Below are 21,630 nucleotides of genomic sequence, written 5' to 3' on the forward strand. Positions count from 1 at the left end.
CTGCCACGAGTAGACAAAAAGGTTGCATCTACATTAAGTGGAATATGCTGAGTGCAAGGATCAAAAGGCAAGTTGTCAGCTAGACATGCCGTGTGGACAAAGCGCCAAGACCGCGCCAGCCTCCGAAGGCGTGTCAAAGACGCGTAACCCACTGTAAACAACAGTCACGTATCGAGAGCGAGAGAAAAGAACATGGTACATGAAAAAAGTAAAACGTTGATACGACTTCATGTCAAATGGCGCAATAAGACGGCTTGACTGAGATCGTAATCAACGAATATCAATTGGGGCAAGAGCGCTATTTCTATCTCCTTAAAACGTAGTACTAGGACCCAAGGGACTCCAAAGTCCTATTCTGCCTCGACCAGGGCTCCGCCCGGGTATCATGCAGCCGAAACAAGTAGGATATGCACGTCCAACATGAAAAAAGGTAATGATACAGCTGGAATACATCTGTACACACAAGCAAACGCCTCAAACCAGTCATAGCACGCGCACAAATGCGAAAAGAAGAATAAAATATGTCGTACCTCCAGCGCCAGAAAATGCGATGGATGCTAGCAAAGAAGGTGGTTCATGTTCTTGGGAACAGCACCTGTAGGGCTCTCGATTACATGCCGCTGTGCACTTCCAGATGATGAAGGACGAGACTCACTCGTACATGTGGCGTGTGCAAATGCCATTTCCTCCTCAATCTGAGCATTGGGTGTTCGGTCCTTGGTAGGTGTAAAGCTTTCAATAGGTGGCCGTTTTGGCGAGTGATTGTTGCGACCGTCCACGTTTGACACGGGCTGGAAGACGTAGTCCGATTTGATCCTCGTCAGTCTTGCCAATTTCCTAGGAGTGACTGGAGGCCGGCCTTTTCCAACAGCAATCACGTCGGCGACATTTTCCTTTGGCTTGAGCTGTGGGTTGAACTGGGATTCAATGGGGGGAAAAGCAGGATCAGACTTTTTGGCCAAAGATTTGGAGCCACTTTTTGCAGCACCCTTGGTAGCCTTGAAGACGTTGTTGATAGCAGGAACCTCCTTGGGCTCCTTCTTTGCCTTGGTCTTGGTTGCTGCTGTTGCCTTCTTTGTCTGTCCTTTGGGCTTTCTTGTAGGTGCTTTTCCTGCCACCTTGCCGAAGAGATCTAATTGAGCGTTTTGAATATCCGCCTTTCTTTTTGTGCCCTTCTTCGATGGTGTTTCTGGCTCCTCCTTGTCAAACGAGTGGGCAAGAATACGTGGGCTTTGGCCAGGTGTCAGGTGGCCGGCGTTGCGAAGAACACCTGGCTTGCGAGGGGTACCAATGACCACTTCCGCCTTTTGCTTTTCCTTGATCTTGCTCAAGTGCTCGTCCGTGACCGTCTTGTACTCCATTGGGTCGTCCCACCGGCGCATGTTGGCGTGGCGAGCAACTTCGTCACAGGGGCCCTTGACGACCAAATCCCACTTGTCTTCCAGATCCTTTCCAACCGGTTCAGGGTCATTGTTCAGCCATATCGTGACACCATCCTTGCGGTCACGGACAATATTGCACATTTCGCGAGCGATACGTCGTACACCTGGGACCTTGAGCGTGGTGCCAGCGACAATAACAGCGTCAGGCCTCATACGCATGTCGTATGACGCGCAGGAACCGATTGATTCATCGTCAGGGTTGTGCTCGTTGTACAGGACCATGCGTGGACGCAGACGGCCAATTCCATGGCTTCTCTTGTCCGCGACCTGACGAATCTCATCATTTTGCACACAGCTCGGGCAAGGAGGTGGGCTAGGGCCATTAAATTGCTCAGCATCAAAGGGCGTTATCGCCTGGCATTTGGAACACGACATGTAGTCAAGGCCGCCATGGACTTGCACGGTCTTGGGCCAGGGTCCCTTCTTTGGTAGCGGAACCTGGGTGCTCAGAGGAGGCAGCGACGTGTCAATGCCATCGACGTTCTGGGTGTAGAGTCGCATGAGGCGGCCTTCCTGAGCCAGCGTGGCGAGGAGGTGGTGAAAAGCGGTGGGCTGTGCCGATTTGGTGTGGTGAGAAAGGGTACGGACCATGTCATGGAACGTTGATGTGGACGTGTCATCTTGGTAAACAGAAGCGTCGAACAGGTCCTTGCCAGACGACTTGAGCTTGTGCTCCTTTTTGAGCGTGTTGAACAAGCCAGTGGCAGAGCGAAAGTCTGGAATGCCAGCTGACACGGAAATACCAGCCCCTGCAATGACGACAATCTTGCGCTTCTTGTGCAGGACGGTCAGCAAGCGCTGTAGCTGGGGCAGATGTTCTAGGGGAATGTTGGGCTTGGACAGGTCAAGATATTCTGCTGTGCGCTCCTTGGGTTCCATTGTCTTCCTCCTCTTTGGTGGACGCGGGTTGTCGTCGTTGCTGCTGCATGGGGGCGAGGGCATGTCTTCGGGGACGGGCGTTGTCTTGGCGGACGAGCGCTGCGAGGACGAGGGAGACATGTAGGCGCGTCGGTGGGCGAGCGTGGTCAGCTCCGGGGGTGGAGTGGGTGAGCGAGAGAGGAGCGAGATTTCAGAATCCGACATTTCGGTCAAAGGCGAGCTAGGCACGTTTGTTGGGGTTGGAGAAGCCATTGTGAAGGGGGCAGGCGCGACGCGAGTGGTGTGGGGTGCCGAGCAGTGGGCAGCGACCAGCGGGTGCGGTGCAGAAGATCCGATGGTGAAAGGAAGCGACGGCAGCTTCAACGGCAGGCCGCGTCGGGAGCTACAACGGGAGTTGTAGCTGGAATTATCGCGCTAGGGCGCGCATAGGGGAAGCGAAGAGAAGTGTAGAGGGCCGTGGAGAAATGCCGCGTGCAGAAGGCGTGTGCAGAGGGCGGGCGTGTGGGAAGCGCAGAATGAGCAGGGCTATGTGTGGGTTGTGGTTGCTGTCCACCGCTGGGCGTTGGATCCCCGTCGAGGAGATGGGTGCGAATAGCAGAGGGAGCGCTAGGTCATTGCGCCGGAAGTAAAAGGCGCGATAAAAAATAGGACGGGTGCGCGTCGCAAACAGACGCGTTTGCAGTGGCTGCCGGGGCGGTGGTTGTGGTGGACGAGGTGGTGGTGGACGAGGGAGAGCGGGCGAGTTGAAGAGGTTTGGCGGAGGTTGCGACCATGACGGGCCCAGCGCTGGTTCACCTCGACAACCATGGGGCACCGCTGCAGAGAGCCGCCAAGCGACCACCCAAACACCCACCTGTTTACAGTTCACATACTTGGACATGCGTCGATACCTGTGGCCTGGGCTCGTGCTGAGTCGATCCAGTGCTCAGCAGAAGCAAGCCTGACCACAGCCAGCTGTCCGTGTCATAGAGTGGTTTTTCTGGTCATGTACTTATTGGCCGGCTAAGTACATGTGTACATGTGTGCTCTGTATGTGCAAAGCATTAGCTGTTTTTGCGACATCACATGTCTCTCTCACTCTGCCTACACCCAACTCTGGTGCTTGGCCTGTGGGAAAGTGATCGTACAAGCAGCGTGCGCTTCTCTTGTCGCAGCACCTCATCTGGGCCATGACTGTGCCTCTGAGCCTGCACACCGTGTCTTGCAGCGCCTGCATCCGTCGTGGCCAGGGCCGTGTTGGGGTCAAAAGTTGGCCATGACGATAGTGCACCAGCTCCAACGCACAGCGCACGAGCTAGTGTAGAAGCGCGCTAGTCGCCGTTAGCGCATCGCTTACTGCCGCCATCCATGCTTGTGCTTCCCTTGCTCTTGCGTGCCAACCACGCCTCGGGAGCCTGCGAGAGCCTCTGCAACCCTCTGCCGCTCGCCTTGCAACATCGTCCCTCGTTCTTTTCCTGCGTTTTGCTGTGATACCCGGCCGCTGCTGGCCCCACTCTCTCCTAGTCTCTCTTTGCTCTAGCCGCGCCCAGTGCTCAGCGCCCGTCATCATGGATGGCGCGAGCTACAACATGGACGTGGATGATCTCTTTGGCGACTCAGAGCATGTCAACATCCAGACCATAAACACCACACCGCCCGTAAAAGGCCGGGATGCTCGTATCGACGAGCTGGGCTCTACCGGTTGTTGCCAGTAGGCCAAGCCTTCCTTGCCTCTCCAACCTCTTCTAACACGTGATAGAAAGATCTCATGGTCTAAAAATGGCTGTGTCGCCTACATAACTCCAGATGGCTATTCCGTCAACCTCAAAATCTTCTCCCGCAACCCTGAAACTGGAAAATGGGCTCTTGGAAAGACAGTTCCTCTCGAGCTGCCGCAGGGATCCGAAGTATTCCCATTGATTCACCTGTCATGGAGCCATTTGGGCAACGACCTGGCCATCATGGACCAAGCAGGCCGTGTCATGATCTTTTCCTGTGCCATGGCCCTGGACCGCATGCACTTCACCAGAGCTGAGATTGCCCATCCAGAATCAGAAGTCGACGCCGTCGTCGGCATGCATTGGCTCGCAATCCTACCCTATGCACAAAAGGTAGCATTCCCATCATCTCGCCATGGCCAAAGTCATTTACACTCTCCTAGAATCTGATTGCCTGGTCAGCTGCACGAGAAGGCAACAAGTGGAAATGGAACATTCGACAACATTTGTTCAACAATGCCCACCACCCCGTCGACGGCAAAGCTTCACTCATCTATCTGAAGAGATATGGTGAACTCAAACTCCGCTTCCAACAAAACGACAACAATTGGCAGGAGGCATCCACCCAATTGGGTCCCATGATCTCCACCAAAGAGTCGTTTACCCACGCTGCCTTCGCCTCCAACAATGGTATCTCTCTTTTCTTCTCCATCTCTTTTCTCTACTAACAAGCACAGACAATACCCTTCTTCTAGCAGCATACGACGTCAAGAGACGCCTGCACCTGTACCGCGTTGAGATGATTTGGAATGTTCCAGCCGACAAAAGAAGCCAAAATGCCGGCCCCTTTGAAAAGCCCACAATCCAGGTCTCACTCCTTGCTCTAGAAGACACCTGCAATCCTGTTGACATGGCCAACGACGAACTAAGTAATGGTGGGACCTCAGAAAGCGCCGCTACTGCTGCTGCACAACTGACCCATCTTGATTTCCTTCCCGTCACACCTCAACAAGATGACGGCTCCGTACCAACAATTCAGGCCATATTTAGCAAGCCACCAAATCCCATCTCGTATGACATGAATCCACAAGAGACTCGCTACAGTATCATTGTCAAGTGGCAAGTTCATCAAGAGCAGCAGAACCAGCTACACCCTAGCCTCGAACAGGTTACATCCAAGAAGAAAAGTGTCAGCTCACTGCCTGCCCAGACCACTTTTCTGTTAAAACGACTACCAGATTTTGCACTTCACTCAGTTGTCTTGGACTTTTACCCCATGTGGTACAACATGCTGCTAGCGTTTTGCTACAGTGATGGTTCGATCGAGTTCAGGAAGCGATCCACAATGGAGGTCATCATGCCAGACGACAATACTGACAATGTAACCTCGCTACTACAGGCCGGTTTTGTATTCCAGCACGCTGAACCTTCATTACATGTCGCCTTCTCTCCGAATCATTGCGTAGCTGTTGGGATGCAACTAGATGGTACCACGAAGCTTCGTTTGATGGAATACACTCACGGTACCTTATCCACAGACGATGATGACCCACACCACTCTGCTGCGCTTGCAGCACTCATTCTTCAATCTTCATCAGCCGCCAACCAATACTTCTCTAGCGACGACATCTTCGCCATCATCGATTCCATGAGCGACAAACGAAAGCAAGACTTTATCACCCTGCTGTTCGAAGGGCTGCAAGTGAACATTGACTGCGGCATTGACGACTCATCCACGAACCATTTCATCCTACTCGGACGCTCGCCCTTCTTTGTCAAAACCCTCTCAGCAATGCATCTCCTAGGTCTCCAAGGAACCATCAACCGCACCTTGGTCAGTAAAACCGCATGGCAGATCCTCAACATCAAGTATGTCACCCAGATCCTCACAACCATCGTCCGCATGCACGGCGACGTATCCAAAATCAACCTCCGCCCCGAAGCCGTCCCCCAAATGATCGGCACAATCCGCTGGACCATGCACTTCATGGCCTACATCCTCGACGACCTCTTCGCCCTCGGTCGCGCCCTATCCGACATCCCCCCTGCAGACCTAACCCGCGATGTCCTCGAATCCAAGATCAAAGAAACAAACAAACCCGCCATCCTCCTCCTGCTCTCCGCCTTCCCCCGCGCAATGATGAAACTCTGGGCCCAGCCAATCCAATGGGTAAAACGCAGCGCCGAATCCCAAGCCGCCACCACCACCAACCCGTCCGCTAGCGTTCCTGTGCAATCCCCAGAATCAAAACGCCTATACACCCCGCTCCTCTCCGCCGTCTCCGAACTCCCCTTCGAATGGCGCTGGTTCGAAGTCCTCGTCACAGAAACCACAGCCCACATCCGCGCCATCTACAAACAACGCAATCTCAACGACGCACAGCGCAATAGCATCGAGCGCGAGATCCTGCTCGGTAAAATCCCCGATATCCTTTTTCCAGTAGCTAAACGCCTGGTTACAGATACGCTGTGGAATTCCAACCAGCAGAATGCTTGTCTGGCGGATAAGCTGGATATGGGGAAGCTTATGTTCTTCGATACGACATGGTTAGGTTTCACGGACTCGAAGCGTGCAAGGGTTTGGCATGAGGAGCATGTGGTGGATGTGTGTCAGAAGATGATTATTCGAGGTATTGGGACGTGGGTGCATCCTGTTAATACGGCAGGACACCATTTGATGGGCAGGGGGAGGAGTGATAGTTTGCAGAGTGCTGGTGGTGGTGCTAGTGGTACGGCGAATGGAGATTCGGGTTCTGAGAGAAAGGGCAGGAACATGCTGAGGCAGTGTGTGCGATGCGGTGCTTGTATGGAGGATGTTGTGCCCGGTCTGCAAGGCTACACCATTCACCACTATCAGTGGTTGGTAGGCGTGAGCAAGCACTGCGTCTGTGGCAACAGTTGGATGCTCGTCGAGACCAAGCCATCTCTGAAGTAAGGCCAGACAAAATGCTGTCAACCATCACCTCTCCCTTTTTGTCTGCAAATACCATATTCAGTACCAGTCGTCCAAGTCCTACATTAGGTAGAACAAAAATGAAATATACATCAGCAACGTTATCATCGCACCGCAAGTAAAACACAACTTTTCACTGTACATTTCTTCTCATTCCTTCATAGACAGACTAGCTGCTTTTCATCATCATCCTCGTCGCGAGACGCGCATGTAAATCATAGGCACATACACACATGGCCGGGAACCACTCCTGGCTCGACACAGCCTCTCTCAAGCATACAAGTATAAAGCAATCTATGCCTTGGCAGCACCCGCCTTGATCAGCAGGATATCGCCATCCTCAACAACATAATCCTTGCCCTTGGTCATGATCTTGCCCTTTGCCTTGACAGTGGCTTCGTCACCCTCTTCCCTCAGAGTCTGGTAGTTGTACACAATTGCCTGAATAAATGTCTTTTCAAAGTCTCCATGAATGACACCGGCAGCTTGTGGCGCCTTGGTGCCTGTTCTTATTGTCCATTGTCGGACTTCGTCGGTACCAGTTGTGAAGAAGCTGCCGAGCTGGAGAGCCTTGCGCATCGTCTGGATGGCCTTGGGAAGTGCCGACTTGGTGTTGAGGTTCTTGAGTTCCTCGGCAGCCTCCTCATCGGACATGACAGCAATGCGCTCCTCGAGCTGCACAGAGATGGGAATGATTGGGTCGCCAGGGGCGTTAGTCTTGACCCATTCAGCAATCTTGGGAAGATGCTTGTTCTTCTGGCGGATGTAGTCCTTCTCGCTCAAGTTGACAAGGTATACAACAGGCTTAGCGGAGAGAAGGAAAAGAGGGTTGATGTGCTCGACCTAACAAATCGTTAGCAAGAATCGCAAAAGAATTCATGTAATGCGAATCAAGTAAGAATATCTTATATCAGAAAAGGACGTCACTTCAGAACGGCCCAGCGTTAATGGGCCATCAGAGAGCTGGGATTATAGAGCAATCGCTCTTTGTCATCTTGTAATGGGAAAGGATGCGAATAAAAAAGGCGTACGTACCTCCTTAGGTGACCAGTTGCCCTTTCGGACGTCCTTGCCATTCTTAAGCATATCGAGGACCTTCTCAACTGTAGCCTGCTCTTCCTTGAGCTTCTTCATCTCCAAACTCTGACCGCCTCTGCGAGTTTCCTTGACAAGGTTGGCGAGGGCCTTCTCGACAAACTCAATGTCCTTCAATCGTAGCTCCTCGGCAATAATGTCCAAGTCACGGATTGGGTCTACGTCACCCTCGACGTGGATGATCTCGGCATCGTCGAAGCATCGGACGACCTGGAAGATGGCATCGACGGCACGGATGTGCGACAAGAAGGCGTTACCGAGACCAGCACCAGTGGAGGCACCGCGCGTCAGACCAGCAATGTCGTAGATGGTCAAATGGGCGGGCACGACCGACTTGGGCTTGTAGTGCTCTACCAACCAGTCAAAGCGCTCGTCGGGAACGAGGACGCGAGACTCTTCTGGGTCGATGGTGGCATATGGAAAGTTCTGGGCGTATCAGCGCAAGCTCTGGGTGCGGAATTGCGGGCGACTTACGGCGGGGTTACCAAGTGAACACTTGGTGATAGCTTGGAAGAGAGTCGACTTGCCGACGTTTGCTAGGCCGACCTGGCATTTACTGTTAATGTGAGAAGGCGACAAAACAGGCCTACATAGGGCTCTCACTCACGATACCCGTCTTCAAATTGTTGCCTGGCCTGCCGAGCGGAATCTTCTTCTCTTCAACTTGCTTCTTGGGAGGCATTTTCTTCTTCTTGGGCGCCGAAGCGTAGGTGCGGGCAGTTGTGAAGGTGATGAAAAATTTGGCGGGGGAGGAACAAGAGAGCAAAGGCACGGAAAACTGGCTGGCAGTACTTGCTGCCGGACGGTAAAAAGTGGGTATCAAAGAAGAGAAAGAAAAGGTGAGAAGCCGGGTGGGGGGCGTGATGAAATAGAGGGGTGAGAGAGTGACTTGCAGCCGCTCTCCTGCGTTTGCTGGGTTGGTTGGGTGACTGGAGTCCAATCGAATTTTACAGCTTAAGTTTTGGCGCTAGGACCACCTCGGGCGCTCGCTTGGCGCAGATATGCAGCTAGGCTGCAAGAGGCAATGGCCTCCCCAGCCAGGGTGCATGCTAGCCGCGCCGCTGCACCTCGGATCGCCAAACAGCGGTGTTGGACGTCTACTGTCATGAACCCTACGTACATCCCTATCCTCCATCTCCAAACCCCACACCTCAGTCTCCGCACATCTTCACGGGCAGGCCCCGGTCTACAGCCCTCATCTATCTTACCCTATCACCCTACGCCATCCGCCGGGCCGCATCCTCAGTACCAAGCGTTGTTTTATTCGTGTCTATGATACCCCACTCTTCGTCTTTGGTGCCAGCGCAGAGATAGCTGCGACAGTAAATACTATATTCGAATAATACGCACACAGGCGCACAAAATGGCGTCTACTACTCGTCCCAAGCCTGCGCGCACAAGTTCCAACCACCATAGGAATACGCTATCCATGCAGAGAACCGAAATCACAATCAACGTTTACGATCTGCTGCCTCCCGGCAAGATCTCGAGTATCCTCTGGGCAATCGGAAGCTCTCTCTTACACTCTGGTGTGGTCATCGGCGATAAGGAATACGCATACGGGGGACACGACCGGAGAGACCTCACTGGAGTCTATTGGACTAAGCCCGGACTGGAGCCTCCGGGTGGCACTTTCAAGCAAGCGATTCTACACGGCTTCTCATTCCGCCCTGCCGAAGAACTAGATGCTATTATACAAGAGGTTTGGGGTGCCGAGCGAGTTAGGAGGGCCTAGCTAATCTATTATAGGCCTCACACGAATTCCAGGGGACATCATACAATCTCCTCACAAAAAACTGCAATCACTTCACATCATATCTCTGCGAAAAACTTACTGGTCGCCCAGCCCCGGGCTATTTGAATCGTGCGGCTAGCATCGGCGTCGCTCTACCATGCGTTGTACCACGGGAATGGATAGCACCACCGGATTATGATACTGCGGATGGAGAGTTACTTGACGAAGAATTCGAAGACGAAGGGTCGTCGATGCTGCGACATGATCGAGAACGAGAACGCGCTCGGACAGCTCAGGAGACAAGGGGCTGGGAGAACACGAATAATTCTGCTGGAAGTAGTCGGAGTGGTCAGGGAGGCGCAAGAGGGCATATCAGGAATGAGACCAGAAATCTTGCGCCCAGGCTTGTCAGCATCGCGGAGACAGATTCTAGTGGGAGGACTATGCCGCCCGCTGAAAGGGCGCCCCTCCCGAGGAATTTAACATGACTTTCAAGCTGGTCTAATTCGTCGTCCTTGCACATGCACTGCGCTTTCGTGATGCTCGCACTTTAGCGCTGAAGGCCTCTATTCATGAACGCTTTCCAGGTCCAACATCTCATCGTACAGTTTCCGTCTTTCTTTTCATGTTGCCTGACCATACCAGCCAGAGTCTCTAACCCAATCTCCTTGGCTTCTTACTTCTCACGCCGCCAAACTTCAACCTCGTCGAGTCTGCCAGTTTGACAATCAACGGCCGTATCTTCTTTCCCTCGGCGCCCAATATCGCCTTTGTGACGGCCTCTCTTCCTGGGCCAAACCCTCTGTACACCAACTCTAATTTCTTGATTTGTGGCAACAAGCCCTTGTCCTGGATTCTGTTCATCAAGAATGCAGCCAACTGATAGGCAGCGTCATACGAGCCTCTCCCCGCTTTCCTGAACCCAATGTTACCACATGATACCGATATCAATGGATCGCGATTGGGTCTGGTAAGGCACAAATGTGTGTTATGTTTGGTTGCGTAGACGTGTAGTTTGTGCTTGTCGTCTTCTTCCCATTCGCGCTGGACTAGGTTGCCGACTCTGGGAAAGCCGTCTGCGTTTGGGATGAGGGTCGAGAATTGATCTTGCCCCGCTTGGTAAAAATTTTGGGATACGTTTGAGAGCAATGAGTCCATTGACTGGTCTGGTTTATTGCGGTCGGTCGGCGCTGCATTGAGGGCTCGTGTACTGTGGGTGAAGGGTCGCAGCGATTGCGCATGTCGGCATGATGTAGCAATTGTATTTGTAAGGGATCGAAACGTCCGTAACGCGGTGTTGTGAGCCATGTTTGGTGGTGGTGACAGACGCCCCAATCAAGACTGCAGGAACATTGGTGGGCTAGAAGGTCAAAGAAAGTTGCGAAGTTACGATGCTTGGCATTGCCGAATGGCCGATGCGGAAAAAGATGGCAATGCCGCCTGACGTTTTCACTCAACATTTGCCGCGGCCTCGATTTGATCGCACCACTCCTGGGCCAGTCAGACGCTGAAGCTTGAGACTCGAGATTCTGCATCAATCCCTTCCAGAGCATGAGACCGCCGACTGCAAGCACATTTGCCGCCAGTGCGCGATGGAGCATACAACCCGCTGCCGCTGCAACACCAGCAACCGCATACGCAAGGGCTACATCCTATAGACGGATATCGACATTGCCTCGGGCCCAGCAAGGCTCGGTATCACGCACCTCCGTGCCATTGGCGTCTTTGGCTTCACCACAACCATTTCTTCGCAGTAATTTCCTGCCCCACGATGTTCTCTTCCGCACATCCTCCGCATATGCCCGCCACTTTTCTTTTCGGCCCGCCCTGTACGAGCAAGCACAAAAGCAAAAGGGTGTAAAGGACGAAGAGCCGGCGCCGCAATCGGAGGCTAAGAAGTCTACAACCTCCGAGGGCAGCACTGCAGAGGAAGCCACACAAAAAGAGGGCGAGGAAGCAAAGGAAAAGAAGGAGGGCGAGGAGGAGTCGGGCGAGCAAAAGGAAGGTGAGGAAGGCCAGAAGAAGGAGAAGCAGGATGCACCTCCACCCCCACCCCACGGTGACAAGACTCCCTGGCAAGTCTTCACTGAGACGCTGAAGCAGGAATTCCAGGCTTCAAAAGACTGGAACGAGGGCACAAAGCAATTGGGCGGCGCGCTGCACGATTTTCAACAGAACCCAAATGTCCAAAGAGCTGGCCAAATCTCTGAGGCTGCGAAGACAAAGACAACCGAGGCACTGAAAGCGACTGCATCAGCCGTGGGTCAGGGTGCGGCTTGGACGTGGGATACCATGCCTGTGAAGGGTGTTCGTGCTGCTGCTAGGGTTACTGGAAGTGGTATTGAATATGCAACAAGACCAGTGCGACAGACGAAGGCTTTCCAGGCTGTAAAAGAGACCATTGATGACGGCAGCTCATCAAGATATGGTGGCTGGGTCGAAAAGGAAGAGCGCAGGAAGAGGCGAGAGTTGCGTGAGCTCAACGAGCTCAAGCGAACTGGTGGCAAGGCTCTTGGGCCAATGGAAGAGGATCCAAAGTGAGACCGTCTTGAACAACTTGATACTTCCTGACTAACATTATACAGTGCTGGTACCAATGTAACACTACACAAGGACGCGAAGTACAAAGAGGTCTGGAGGGAATGGAAGGACAACTCCAAGCTCGCCCAAGGATTCTTCAATATGAAAGTTGTCTACAGGGAGTCTGACAACCCGCTCATTGAGACGGCTCGTAGCATCTCGGACCGCATTACTGGTTTCTTCGCCGAAAACGAAACAGCAATGGTCATCAAGAAATTCCGGGAAATAGACCCCAACTTCCAGATGGAGTCTTTCCTGACTGAGATGCGCGAATACATCCTGCCTGAGGTTTTGGATGCTTACGTCAAGGGCGACGTCGCTGTTCTGAAAGAGTGGCTGTCGGCAGCCCAATACTCCGTTTACGCTGCACTGATGCAGCAATACCAAGCCGCTGGTCTCAAGTCTGACGGAAAGATTGTGGATATCCGCGGTGTTGATGTTCTCAACGCAAAACTTTTGGAGCCTGGAGAGATCCCTGTCTTCATCCTCACGTGCAGAACCCAAGAGGTGCATGTCTACCGCAACGCAAAGAGCGGAGAGCTGGCTTCTGGAATGGACGACAAAGTCCAACAGGTGACATACGCCATTGGTGTTACCAGGATACCAGAAGATGTCAACAATCCTGAGACAAGAGGATGGCGACTGATTGAGCTGCAAAAGAGTGCCAGGGATTACTACTGAGCTACTCACTACATCGATTCCTTTCCTTACATTTGCACTCGCTGCTGTACGACTACGTCCCCGTTCACATCTTCACATTTACGCTTCCATTCTCCCGGCATCTTTGGCGTCCAAAAGATTATGCTATCTTGTTTTATTATGAACCCAGTCTGTACGCTGGGTAGTTTGATTTGTTCCCTGGGTCATGGAAGTGGATAGACGAGCGCTACAGATGGACACGGCGTTCGACATGACACACTTCTCAACTCTGTATGTATAGTATGACGATTGAGTGGATCGATGTAAAGGGGATATGGTCAGCCTGAAGCATGCAAAAATGAAGGCTGTGGGGAAAAATCCCAAAATCGATATGCATGAGATGAATTCGCGCTGAGCATTGCTTCTATTATAGGTGATGTCTGGAGTCTGGAGTTTTCCCATCAGTTCCAACAGTATGTGTGTAAATGGGCATCGACGACATCCCGCAAAAAAATAGGGGGTTTTCAACGAAGGAAAAAGCAGGTTGTTCACCATGGCATCGGCCGAGCCTTGAACAGCCATGGCGGGTAGTGTTCTATCGTTTGTCTTGGCCAGCCACAGAGGAAATTGCCTGACAAAGGATGCATGACCACGGACTTTCCCTGAGCCGAGGCACATCGTTCCGAAGGTCCGAGCTGAGGGCGGAACCTTCTATCGCCATACGCTCACCGACTCAGATCACAACAAACGACTAGGCCGGAAATTCTCTGCTTCTGGGCACGGAAGAGCCATGTTATCCGCAAGATCGGCCATATTTAGGCATGTGGGTCGCTATCGGGGTACCTGTAGTAGGCCGCCATTGGCGCGGCGCGAAGTCGGCCGGCCTGATATAAAAGATGGAATTGTCTCGCAGGCAAAGTGGGCAAACGTTTCGAGACAGATAAGGCAACAGAGTAATATTGGTAAGTCTGCTCGCACTATCTTTTGCGATAATCAACATGCACTCTATAGATCCTTAACTAAGCAACTCTTGTAGCATCGCTGCCCCAACAATCGCATACTGCTCAATTGACCCCACCACCTTCTCCTAACCCGAGTCCTGTAACCAAACGCCCTGTCTACATACGCTTGCCCATTGCCCTCGCGCTTACGCTCCTCACCTTCACCACCAGCTTCATCATGGCTGGCGCCCCCGCAGTCCAGTCCCTCCAGGAGCTCGCCAACCCACCGACAGATGCCGAGACCCTCGAACTTTTCAACCCCTCCACTGAAGAAGTCGCAGAGATCGAGAAGATCATATTCGAGCACCCGCTCACCAAGAGCCTACTCGCAGACCCCAAATTCATCGCCGCGCGCCCCGTTCTCAAGATCCCCGAGCAACTTCGGGCCCAGAACCTCACCGGAGGAACACTCCTCGGACCCGACAAGATCGCCTCACCACCCCTCCAATTTTCCACATCCGATGGCTCACAGTTCATTTCAATACAGTACCTCGGCACCGCGCTATGCGGACACCCAGGCATCGTACACGGAGGTCTCCTAGCCACGCTTCTTGACGAAGGCCTTGCACGCTGCTGTTTTCCCGCGCTCCCCAATAAAGTCGGTGTCACGGCTAGTCTGACGATAAACTACAAGGCGCCATGCATGGCGGGCCAGATTGTAGTCCTACATGCTGAGACGACCAAAGTTGAGGGCAGGAAGGCGTGGGTTAAGGGACGGCTCGAGACGCTGCCCAAGGCGGAGGAGTGGAATCAGGGCAAGAAGGATAGGGTTGTGCTTACGGAGGCTGAGGCGCTGTTTATTGAACCGAGACAGGCGGCGCATTTAAAGAGGGTGGTGAATTAGAAAGATGGGGATGGATGGGGGCGTTTAGGAGGTAGAAAGTTATATGGATGGTTAAGATATGTGTGCATAGATATTTTTTGGAACCATAGACTTTGGAAGTTTGATATCAATCTTTTTGCCTTATGGGGTAGTATTGACGTTGCAAAATTCAAGTATCGCCCTAGCAACTAATTCGTAGTTGCGAGTTTTTGGATACTCTCAGGATTTATGGCATGTGTGGCGGTGGCATGATGAGATTTTGTTCTGAAGTAAAGCAGGGGAGGGGGGTTGGATTGATTTTGGACGGTTGACTGATAGTCATTTGCTGCTCCCTTATCTTATTCATATTCTATATTACATACTTCAATCTCGTTCCAAGCACGGGCGATGCCGTGACTTAGTCTTCATAACATATTCCCTCATTGTTCCCTCAAGCACGTAGACTTCACATCGAGATATCAGTTTTCCATCCGAACACATTTAATCATCCAACCATCACTATTGAAAATATACAAAGAATAAAACGATACGCTATGCAAACATCATTTTCCAAAATCCATCCCATCATTAACCTCAATCATTTACAAACTCGCCCGCTCACCCCCCAACTTATTCCCAGTAACAACTCCAAACCACGCATCCAGCGCCTCACACGTACCCTTACCCTCCTCAAGCTTTACCACAACACCGACATACCCATCGGGCCGCACAACAACCACACCTCCAGTCTCCTGATCCAGACCCATCTTGGCGTGCGCCGCAGCCTTCGCATCAGGGACACGCTGATCCCACACATCATCCGCGTAGACATGATCGGCATATCTTGCAAACGGCTGGGGCAACTGCTCGTCAATCTGGATCTTTGATCGCTGCTCCGCGAAGACGAGGGCGAGGGAAAAGAAGTCAGAGTGCGGGTTATGTTTCTCGTGGTAGCGGTCTTTGTCTTTGATGTCTGGGTGGAGGAAGGCATTGAAGAAGGAATTGGGAGAGGACATGTTTGTGGCGAGGTCTTTGAGGGCGGTGCTGGATTTGGCGAGGGTGCCGCCGAAGATGAAGATGCGGTAGGAGCCGTTGAAGGGGATTTCTTGTTCCAGGTGCACGACGTTGGCGTCGACGACGCGGGTGACGGTTGCGGGGGTGAGGATACGGCCGGTTCGCTGGGTGGTGCCTTGTGGGTAAGAGAGGATGAGGGGGTGCTGTGCGGGGTGTTGGGGGCCCCAGTTGACGAGGTTGGGGTTGTAGGCTACGCCGTAGCCGCTTGTGAATTCGCAGCTTGCCTTGAAGGTCTTGATGAACTCGTTGTCTTCAGGGGCTTCTTTGGCGGAGGCGCCGGCGACTTCACCGGCCGAGGGGATGCGGGTGGAGAAGAGTTTGGCGTAGCGGGCGTCGAAGTCGAGAAGGGTTTCGGCGATGAGCTTGCGTTCGGATTCGTAAGTGGAGAGGAGTGAGCGTGTTGCCCAGCCGCTCTCTACGTGATGGATCTTCCAGGCGAAGTTGACAGCGTCGAGGAATGCAGTGTTCATGCCTTGACCGGCCTTGGGGCTGTGAGTATGGCATGCGTCACCACCCATGAATACGCGCTCGTCGAGAGTGTAACGCTCCGCGATACCTTGGCCAATGGGGTAGACAGAGTACCATTCTACACGATCCCAAGAGATGGTGTATGGCTTGAAGATCTCAATGGCGCGGGCTTGAACCTCTTCCGCAGTAGCAGTCTTGCGGGGATTCCAGTCCTTGTCGGTTGAGGATGCTACTTGAATGTACAGGCGTACCATGTTGTTCTCGCGGGGAATAATCATAATAGATCCAGCGTCAGAGTGGATTGTGCATTTCATCTGGAATACTGTTAGTATATGATAGAATTGATATCAGCAAAAATTTGAGAGCACATACCTTGATATCAGGGAAGTTTGTCCTGACAACGCCGTCCATGACTCCCCAAACGTGAGCAATGGGATCCTTGTAGATCATGTTGATACCCAGTTGCTCTCTGACAAAACTCCTCGCGCCCTCTCCGCTGAAGAGGTACTTTGCTCGAACGGTTTCCTTAGCTGTGCCATCCACATGTGCAAGTTGAACTTCAACAGGATATGTCTTGTCCTTGCCGTCATTCTTGAACCCGGTAATCGTCCACGGTCTTTGGATCTTGCCACCATTCTTCTCGATATCCCCGATAAAAGTCCGCTCAATCATACCTTGGTGGAGCAAGGTGGTAAAAGGGTATCGTGCGTCGATGAACTTGGGGCAACTAGCCCATGTGCCTGTCCTGTGGATACCCTTTTGTGCTGGATCCCAGAAAGCGACCTCGTACACTTTTGCTGGCTCATACTCCATAATCTTGCGCTTGAGGCCCATATTTCTCAGAAGATCCAGTGAGCGTGGCTGGATACCATCGGCTCGGCCAGTAGCGGTAGGTTCTGGTCGGTTGTCGATGTGCTTGACTTTGTAACCCCATCTTGCCAGGCAGGTTCCGAGACAAAGACCGACGGGCCCCGCGCCGACAATAACAACGTCATAGTTTTCCACCATGGCTTCTTTTCCCCTTCAGTGACTTTGATATTAAAAAAGCGTGGCGGTATAGATAAGGGGATATAGAATGCCGCCGCGATGTAAGATGGAAATCAGAAGAAAGCCCCTTGCACTTGGACTATACTGAGATAAAAACTGCCAGTACAGCTGGATGTAAAAGTGCAAGAAAGAGGAGATGGGAGAATAGCGAGGATATTGGCTAAATAGTTAACATCCAGTGTAGCCGGCCCAGCGGTCTTTAAAGAAAGCTCGCTCTGTCCCTACACCGACGCCATCCATGACCAAGCTGGGTTAGTGCAAGACGGCATTCAAGGCAACGCATATCGGGATTGCAAGGTGGCCGGCAATAAAATCGGATGCTAAAGAGCCCCAGTATCTGGGACTTGGTACTCCACGGCAGCATGGCCGAGCACGCGTGCCGTCATGCTGCGGGGACGACTAGAAACGTGGGCGGAACAGAAGCGCGGCAATTGAGTTCCAGGGATACGGCCGGCCTTTCCCTTTTGGTGTCTAGCGTGGCTTCATGTGGTTTGGGCTGCTCGCGCAAACCTCGGACTTGGCTGACCTACGAGTGATCCTTTGATGACAAGTCACATAGTACAAACTCCACTCTCGGTGCCTCTACTTACCGTATCTACTTCCCTTGAGGTGCTCTGGACTTGTAGTATGTGTCAGTTGTATGTTCTGGCTTTGTAGAATGATCTGTCTTCATCGCTTGTCCGAAATACCAATCTATGACTAACTAGAGATCACAAACTACCCAGGTAAGGAATAGACAATGAAACGCCCTCCACTTTCCGATCTCACTACTTCAGTTACCGTTTCTACTATCCGTGGTGTACTTTCTTCTCTTGGTAGGGTTTGTATGTACAATGTGTTGATACGCATTTCGGTCCGAGATAGCATGTGCTTCCCTGTAGACTAGCAATACGCTCACCGCCATTGGGTAGACCGATGCATGCCTGAAGATCTCGTTGGAATAGTCTTCAAGACGCACGGGTAGTGGGGTCATTTCATCTTAGTAGAGATAGCAGTATGATATCGATTAAGTATTTACACGCTTTTTCTGAGCACTCATTCAAAATATGAGAATAAGCATCCTTGAACAGAGACTCATTGCCCTCAGAAAGTCATGCCGTTAGCTTGATATGTGCGAGATCGATATCATACTACAGATACTCGGATTGATATGAGATTGCTAGTGAAATATTCCATATTCCCTTTACAAAAACATTACGACAAATTCCCTCGCAATAATGCATCTTGTAAATCAACATAGTATGGTGCTCATGGAAGCGTAGTTGTATTTCGTAACCCCATACAAATGATACCTGAACCCCCAACAAACCGAGACGCCAGCGCCAAATGACACAAAAGCCAATTCAGTCTGATGATCCGCCATTCTAGGCAGGATTGCACATGGAGTGACAAAGCTTAGGATCATCCCAAAGCTACGGCGATAGGTGTACAAGGACAACCAATCGGTTTCTTGCCATGGCAATACTCGTCCTGCCCTGCAAGCTTTTTCAGCATTGTGTGGCAGCCGGCAAGCTCTCGTCGCCTCTTCCTTTCTCGACCCCTCGACGAATCTCTGACTCGGAATAAGTCGACGACATTCAAGAAACAGTCATATTTTCCATGGAGGCAGCAATGCGCTCTTCTTCCTTCCTTTGCCGTGCGGCTTCAGTCTCTCTCCTCATGGATTCCAGATTCCATTCGTCGTCGTCTTCACCGTCGCTGCTATCCTCGTCGCTGTCTTGAGCCCAGTCACCCTTTTCAAACATAGCCCTACCAGTGGCCTCCTTGAGCCTCTTAGCCTCTTCTTCGGCCTGTTTCTTGTCGATACGCTCCTTCTTCCATTTGGCAAACGTTTCTGGTGTGACGGGCGTAAGTTTTCCGGTGAGCTTGTGACGTTCCGACTCGAGGAAGTCTTCGAGCGTGAGAGTGTTGAGAGGGGAGTTAGCCATAAGGGCCTTCTCAGCTGCGCGCTGCTCTTTGGTCTTAATAACGAAGCTACAGCCTATTAGTTAATATCCTAGTATCAACAGCAAAAGTTCAAACTTACCCAGGTGGGAGAGAGTGTTTATAGAAGCACTTGTCTCCACCATTTGGACACGTCCAGAACCAACCGTACTTCTGGTCTTCGATGGCCTGGATAAAGTACTTGCACACCTTGTCTGTTGTGGTTTTGGGGTTTCCATGCTTGCTCAGGACGACCTGTCGCAGCTTGGTCTCATCCCAGTCGTCCATGTTGTCCTTCTTCTTGCGCTCGTCATCCTCTGTCTTCTCCTGATCTCTGCTATCCGTGTACAAACTCTTCTTTTCAGTCTTGCGTTCAATAGCCAGGTCGTGACTAAATTTGCACTTCTTGCCCTTTTCGCAGTTGCCCTTCTTGAAGAACTGACACAGCACTGTCTTGGGATCGGTTCCAAATGGGACCTTCTGAACTTGTACTGGCTTGAAGAGCTCAGCGGTTTCTTTGCGCGCCGCCTCGGCCGCGGCCTTTTCCTTCTCGCGCTGCGCCTTCTCCGCCGCCTTGCGCTTCTCATCAGGCGTACCACCCGATGCTTGCGTGGCTTTGAGCTGCGCAATTTGTTTCTGGGCGGCTCCTCCCTTCTTGTTCTTCATACCAAAGGTCTTGTCCACGACGACCTTCTTCGTCTTGGGCTGGTCACCCTTGCCCTTTGGTGCCATGTTTACTTGGTTTGCGTTGGTTTGTAAAGACGGTGGGGGTTGGAGAGATGATGGGTAGATTCACGTAGTTTCGGGGACGGACTCGTGCCAAATGCGACGGTGGATGGTAGATGGCTGATGGGCGATATGGTGCCTGGGCTTTGTGGGCGTCAAAGTGAGAATGACGCTGTGTGGGGTGGATTTTCAAGTGGCGGAGGACCTTGCGCTAGAGCCAGCCCTGGCCCTCGCCGACATTCCCGAAGCTTCAAGGTGGCCTTGACATGAGCCCTAATAGTCAATCACTACGTACTACGCAACCAATATCGCCCCGACATTCCCGACTTTTAAGCCCTTGCATTGCACCTAGTTTTTGTGAGATATTGCTATATTTTTATGTTGCTAGTTTGTGTAACTAACAACTCCGCAGCGCGTCCCCGCGCCTTTCCACTAGCCATCCAGCTCGATTCGACGCGCGGTTACGTTCAAGATGATTACAGACTCCCAACTCTACTCGCTCGCAATCTTCCTTGGAAGCGCCGCCATGCTGCTTGTCGTCGTCTATCATTTCCTGGAAGTCAACTCCGACGATCACAAGGTTGAGGAGAAGCCAAGGGCTGCGGGAGCAAAGGTCAAGGCATGAAGAGTACAACATGGTTAGCCATTGATAAGAGACATGCAATTGCACACATATTGCAAGTTAGAGATAATACCCGACTCACAAAAGCGAAGCTTGTTAGTCCAAGGGCATGGCGTTCAGGCGTATATAACTTTGGTTTCTCAAGCGATTATAGTCGCCGGAATGTTCGATTCGTTTGGCTATCATAAAGTAAAGCGTGGCTCTCAGTCTCCTTAATGCACACCCACTGCCAATACAATGCAACATCGTGCTCCTACTGGGTATACACGTACTTGTAGAAAAAAAATCCCTAAGAGAGTAGTGTTAAATAAACCGCGCAAAGCGCTGTCATCTGATTCAGTTCTCCACGTTGACAATCTCCTCTTCTGTCTCATCGACATCAATAAGACCTCTTCGCCGCTTATCATTCACAAGTGTTGCCCCTCCACGATCCATGCCCGGTCCTCCTATACGCATCTTCAGCGACACAAGCCTATTGTGCACGTCACGAGCTTCTTGCTCTAGGGTGCGTTTTGGAGGCCGTCCGCGACCTCGTGATAGTAAACCTGGTGGAGACAAACTAAGTGCCTCTAGGCGTTCGGGGTCAACTGTAATGCGTGGAGTAACTTGTCGACCTTGCGCATCGCTAAGATAAGCATCAGAGTCATGCGAGTCTAGATTGCACATTGTCAGATCCTTTCTCTCATGTCAATCCAAGCTCTTCTTCAATCATCTTCCTTACCAGAGAGACCACTGGCCGGTCCATCGCCAAGCTCCCATAACAGCGGATCAAAGTGCGCCTGCTGTACATGGCTGCGCCAGTTGCTCTCCAGGTCAAAAGAAGGTGAATGGGTATCTTTGATGCAATCATCCCACAGGCAGTTCAAAGTGTTGCCGACTGTATCTTTACGGTGTACTTTGAACACATGTTTCTTCAGGGTATCCATGTTGTGTAGCTCTGCTTTGCA

At 51.9% G+C, this 21,630-nt stretch overlaps 11 protein-coding genes across 11 annotated transcripts; 5 read left to right on the forward strand and 6 right to left on the reverse strand.

Moving 5' to 3' along the window:
- Nucleotides 1–240: 240 nt before the first annotated feature.
- COCSADRAFT_39257 (uncharacterized protein) lies at nt 241–3,061 on the reverse strand. Its single transcript, XM_007704418.1, has one exon. It carries the CDS (start codon nt 2,571–2,573, stop codon nt 558–560), a length of 2,016 nt encoding a protein of 671 aa, XP_007702608.1. The 5' UTR covers nt 2,574–3,061; the 3' UTR covers nt 241–557.
- An 807-nt stretch (nt 3,062–3,868) lies between these two features.
- Nucleotides 3,869–6,953, forward strand: COCSADRAFT_96523 (uncharacterized protein; the record flags this gene model as incomplete). Its single annotated transcript, XM_007704669.1, has 4 exons — nt 3,869–4,011; nt 4,060–4,411; nt 4,462–4,708; nt 4,756–6,953. The coding sequence occupies 4 exons, from the start codon at nt 3,869–3,871 to the stop codon at nt 6,951–6,953; spliced, it is 2,940 nt and encodes a 979-aa protein (XP_007702859.1).
- Nucleotides 6,954–7,265: 312 nt separating this feature from the next.
- On the reverse strand, nt 7,266–8,748 carry COCSADRAFT_173872 (uncharacterized protein; the record flags this gene model as incomplete). The annotated part of the gene is made up of 4 exons (XM_007704670.1): nt 7,266–7,814; nt 8,007–8,492; nt 8,541–8,612; nt 8,674–8,748. 4 exons carry the CDS (start codon nt 8,746–8,748, stop codon nt 7,266–7,268), a joined length of 1,182 nt encoding a protein of 393 aa, XP_007702860.1.
- Nucleotides 8,749–9,429: 681 nt separating this feature from the next.
- Nucleotides 9,430–10,289, forward strand: COCSADRAFT_173873 (uncharacterized protein; the record flags this gene model as incomplete). Its single annotated transcript, XM_007704671.1, has 2 exons — nt 9,430–9,768; nt 9,816–10,289. The coding sequence occupies 2 exons, from the start codon at nt 9,430–9,432 to the stop codon at nt 10,287–10,289; spliced, it is 813 nt and encodes a 270-aa protein (XP_007702861.1).
- An 81-nt stretch (nt 10,290–10,370) lies between these two features.
- Nucleotides 10,371–11,228, reverse strand: COCSADRAFT_232609 (uncharacterized protein). The gene has a single exon (XM_007704672.1). The coding sequence runs from the start codon at nt 11,107–11,109 to the stop codon at nt 10,456–10,458; it is 654 nt and encodes a 217-aa protein (XP_007702862.1). The 5' UTR covers nt 11,110–11,228; the 3' UTR covers nt 10,371–10,455.
- Nucleotides 11,229–11,253: 25 nt separating this feature from the next.
- Nucleotides 11,254–13,518, forward strand: COCSADRAFT_39262 (uncharacterized protein). The gene is made up of 2 exons (XM_007704419.1): nt 11,254–12,338; nt 12,387–13,518. Exons 1-2 carry the CDS (start codon nt 11,353–11,355, stop codon nt 13,060–13,062), a joined length of 1,662 nt encoding a protein of 553 aa, XP_007702609.1. The 5' UTR covers nt 11,254–11,352; the 3' UTR covers nt 13,063–13,518.
- A 289-nt stretch (nt 13,519–13,807) lies between these two features.
- COCSADRAFT_39264 (uncharacterized protein) lies at nt 13,808–15,091 on the forward strand (the record flags this gene model as incomplete). The annotated part of the gene is made up of 2 exons (XM_007704420.1): nt 13,808–13,982; nt 14,057–15,091. 2 exons carry the CDS (start codon nt 13,811–13,813, stop codon nt 14,863–14,865), a joined length of 981 nt encoding a protein of 326 aa, XP_007702610.1. The 3' UTR covers nt 14,866–15,091.
- Nucleotides 15,092–15,151: 60 nt separating this feature from the next.
- On the reverse strand, nt 15,152–17,643 carry COCSADRAFT_39265 (uncharacterized protein). The gene is made up of 2 exons (XM_007704421.1): nt 16,738–17,643; nt 15,152–16,679 (listed from the first exon to the last, which is right to left on the reverse strand). The coding sequence occupies exons 1-2, from the start codon at nt 17,371–17,373 to the stop codon at nt 15,426–15,428; spliced, it is 1,890 nt and encodes a 629-aa protein (XP_007702611.1). The 5' UTR covers nt 17,374–17,643; the 3' UTR covers nt 15,152–15,425.
- Nucleotides 17,644–18,167: 524 nt separating this feature from the next.
- On the reverse strand, nt 18,168–18,514 carry COCSADRAFT_232617 (uncharacterized protein). The gene has a single exon (XM_007704673.1). The coding sequence runs from the start codon at nt 18,383–18,385 to the stop codon at nt 18,185–18,187; it is 201 nt and encodes a 66-aa protein (XP_007702863.1). The 5' UTR covers nt 18,386–18,514; the 3' UTR covers nt 18,168–18,184.
- Nucleotides 18,515–18,903: 389 nt separating this feature from the next.
- Nucleotides 18,904–20,226, reverse strand: COCSADRAFT_232619 (uncharacterized protein). The gene is made up of 2 exons (XM_007704674.1): nt 19,439–20,226; nt 18,904–19,386 (listed from the first exon to the last, which is right to left on the reverse strand). The coding sequence occupies exons 1-2, from the start codon at nt 20,065–20,067 to the stop codon at nt 18,990–18,992; spliced, it is 1,026 nt and encodes a 341-aa protein (XP_007702864.1). The 5' UTR covers nt 20,068–20,226; the 3' UTR covers nt 18,904–18,989.
- Nucleotides 20,227–20,533: 307 nt separating this feature from the next.
- Nucleotides 20,534–20,686, forward strand: COCSADRAFT_96753 (uncharacterized protein; the record flags this gene model as incomplete). The annotated part of the gene is made up of 1 exon (XM_007704675.1): nt 20,534–20,686. One exon carries the CDS (start codon nt 20,534–20,536, stop codon nt 20,684–20,686), a length of 153 nt encoding a protein of 50 aa, XP_007702865.1.
- Nucleotides 20,687–21,630: the final 944 nt, after the last annotated feature.

Source organism: Bipolaris sorokiniana (genome assembly GCF_000338995.1).
Source record: "Bipolaris sorokiniana ND90Pr unplaced genomic scaffold COCSAscaffold_12, whole genome shotgun sequence".
In the NCBI taxonomy this organism is placed as follows: domain Eukaryota; kingdom Fungi; phylum Ascomycota; class Dothideomycetes; order Pleosporales; family Pleosporaceae; genus Bipolaris; species Bipolaris sorokiniana.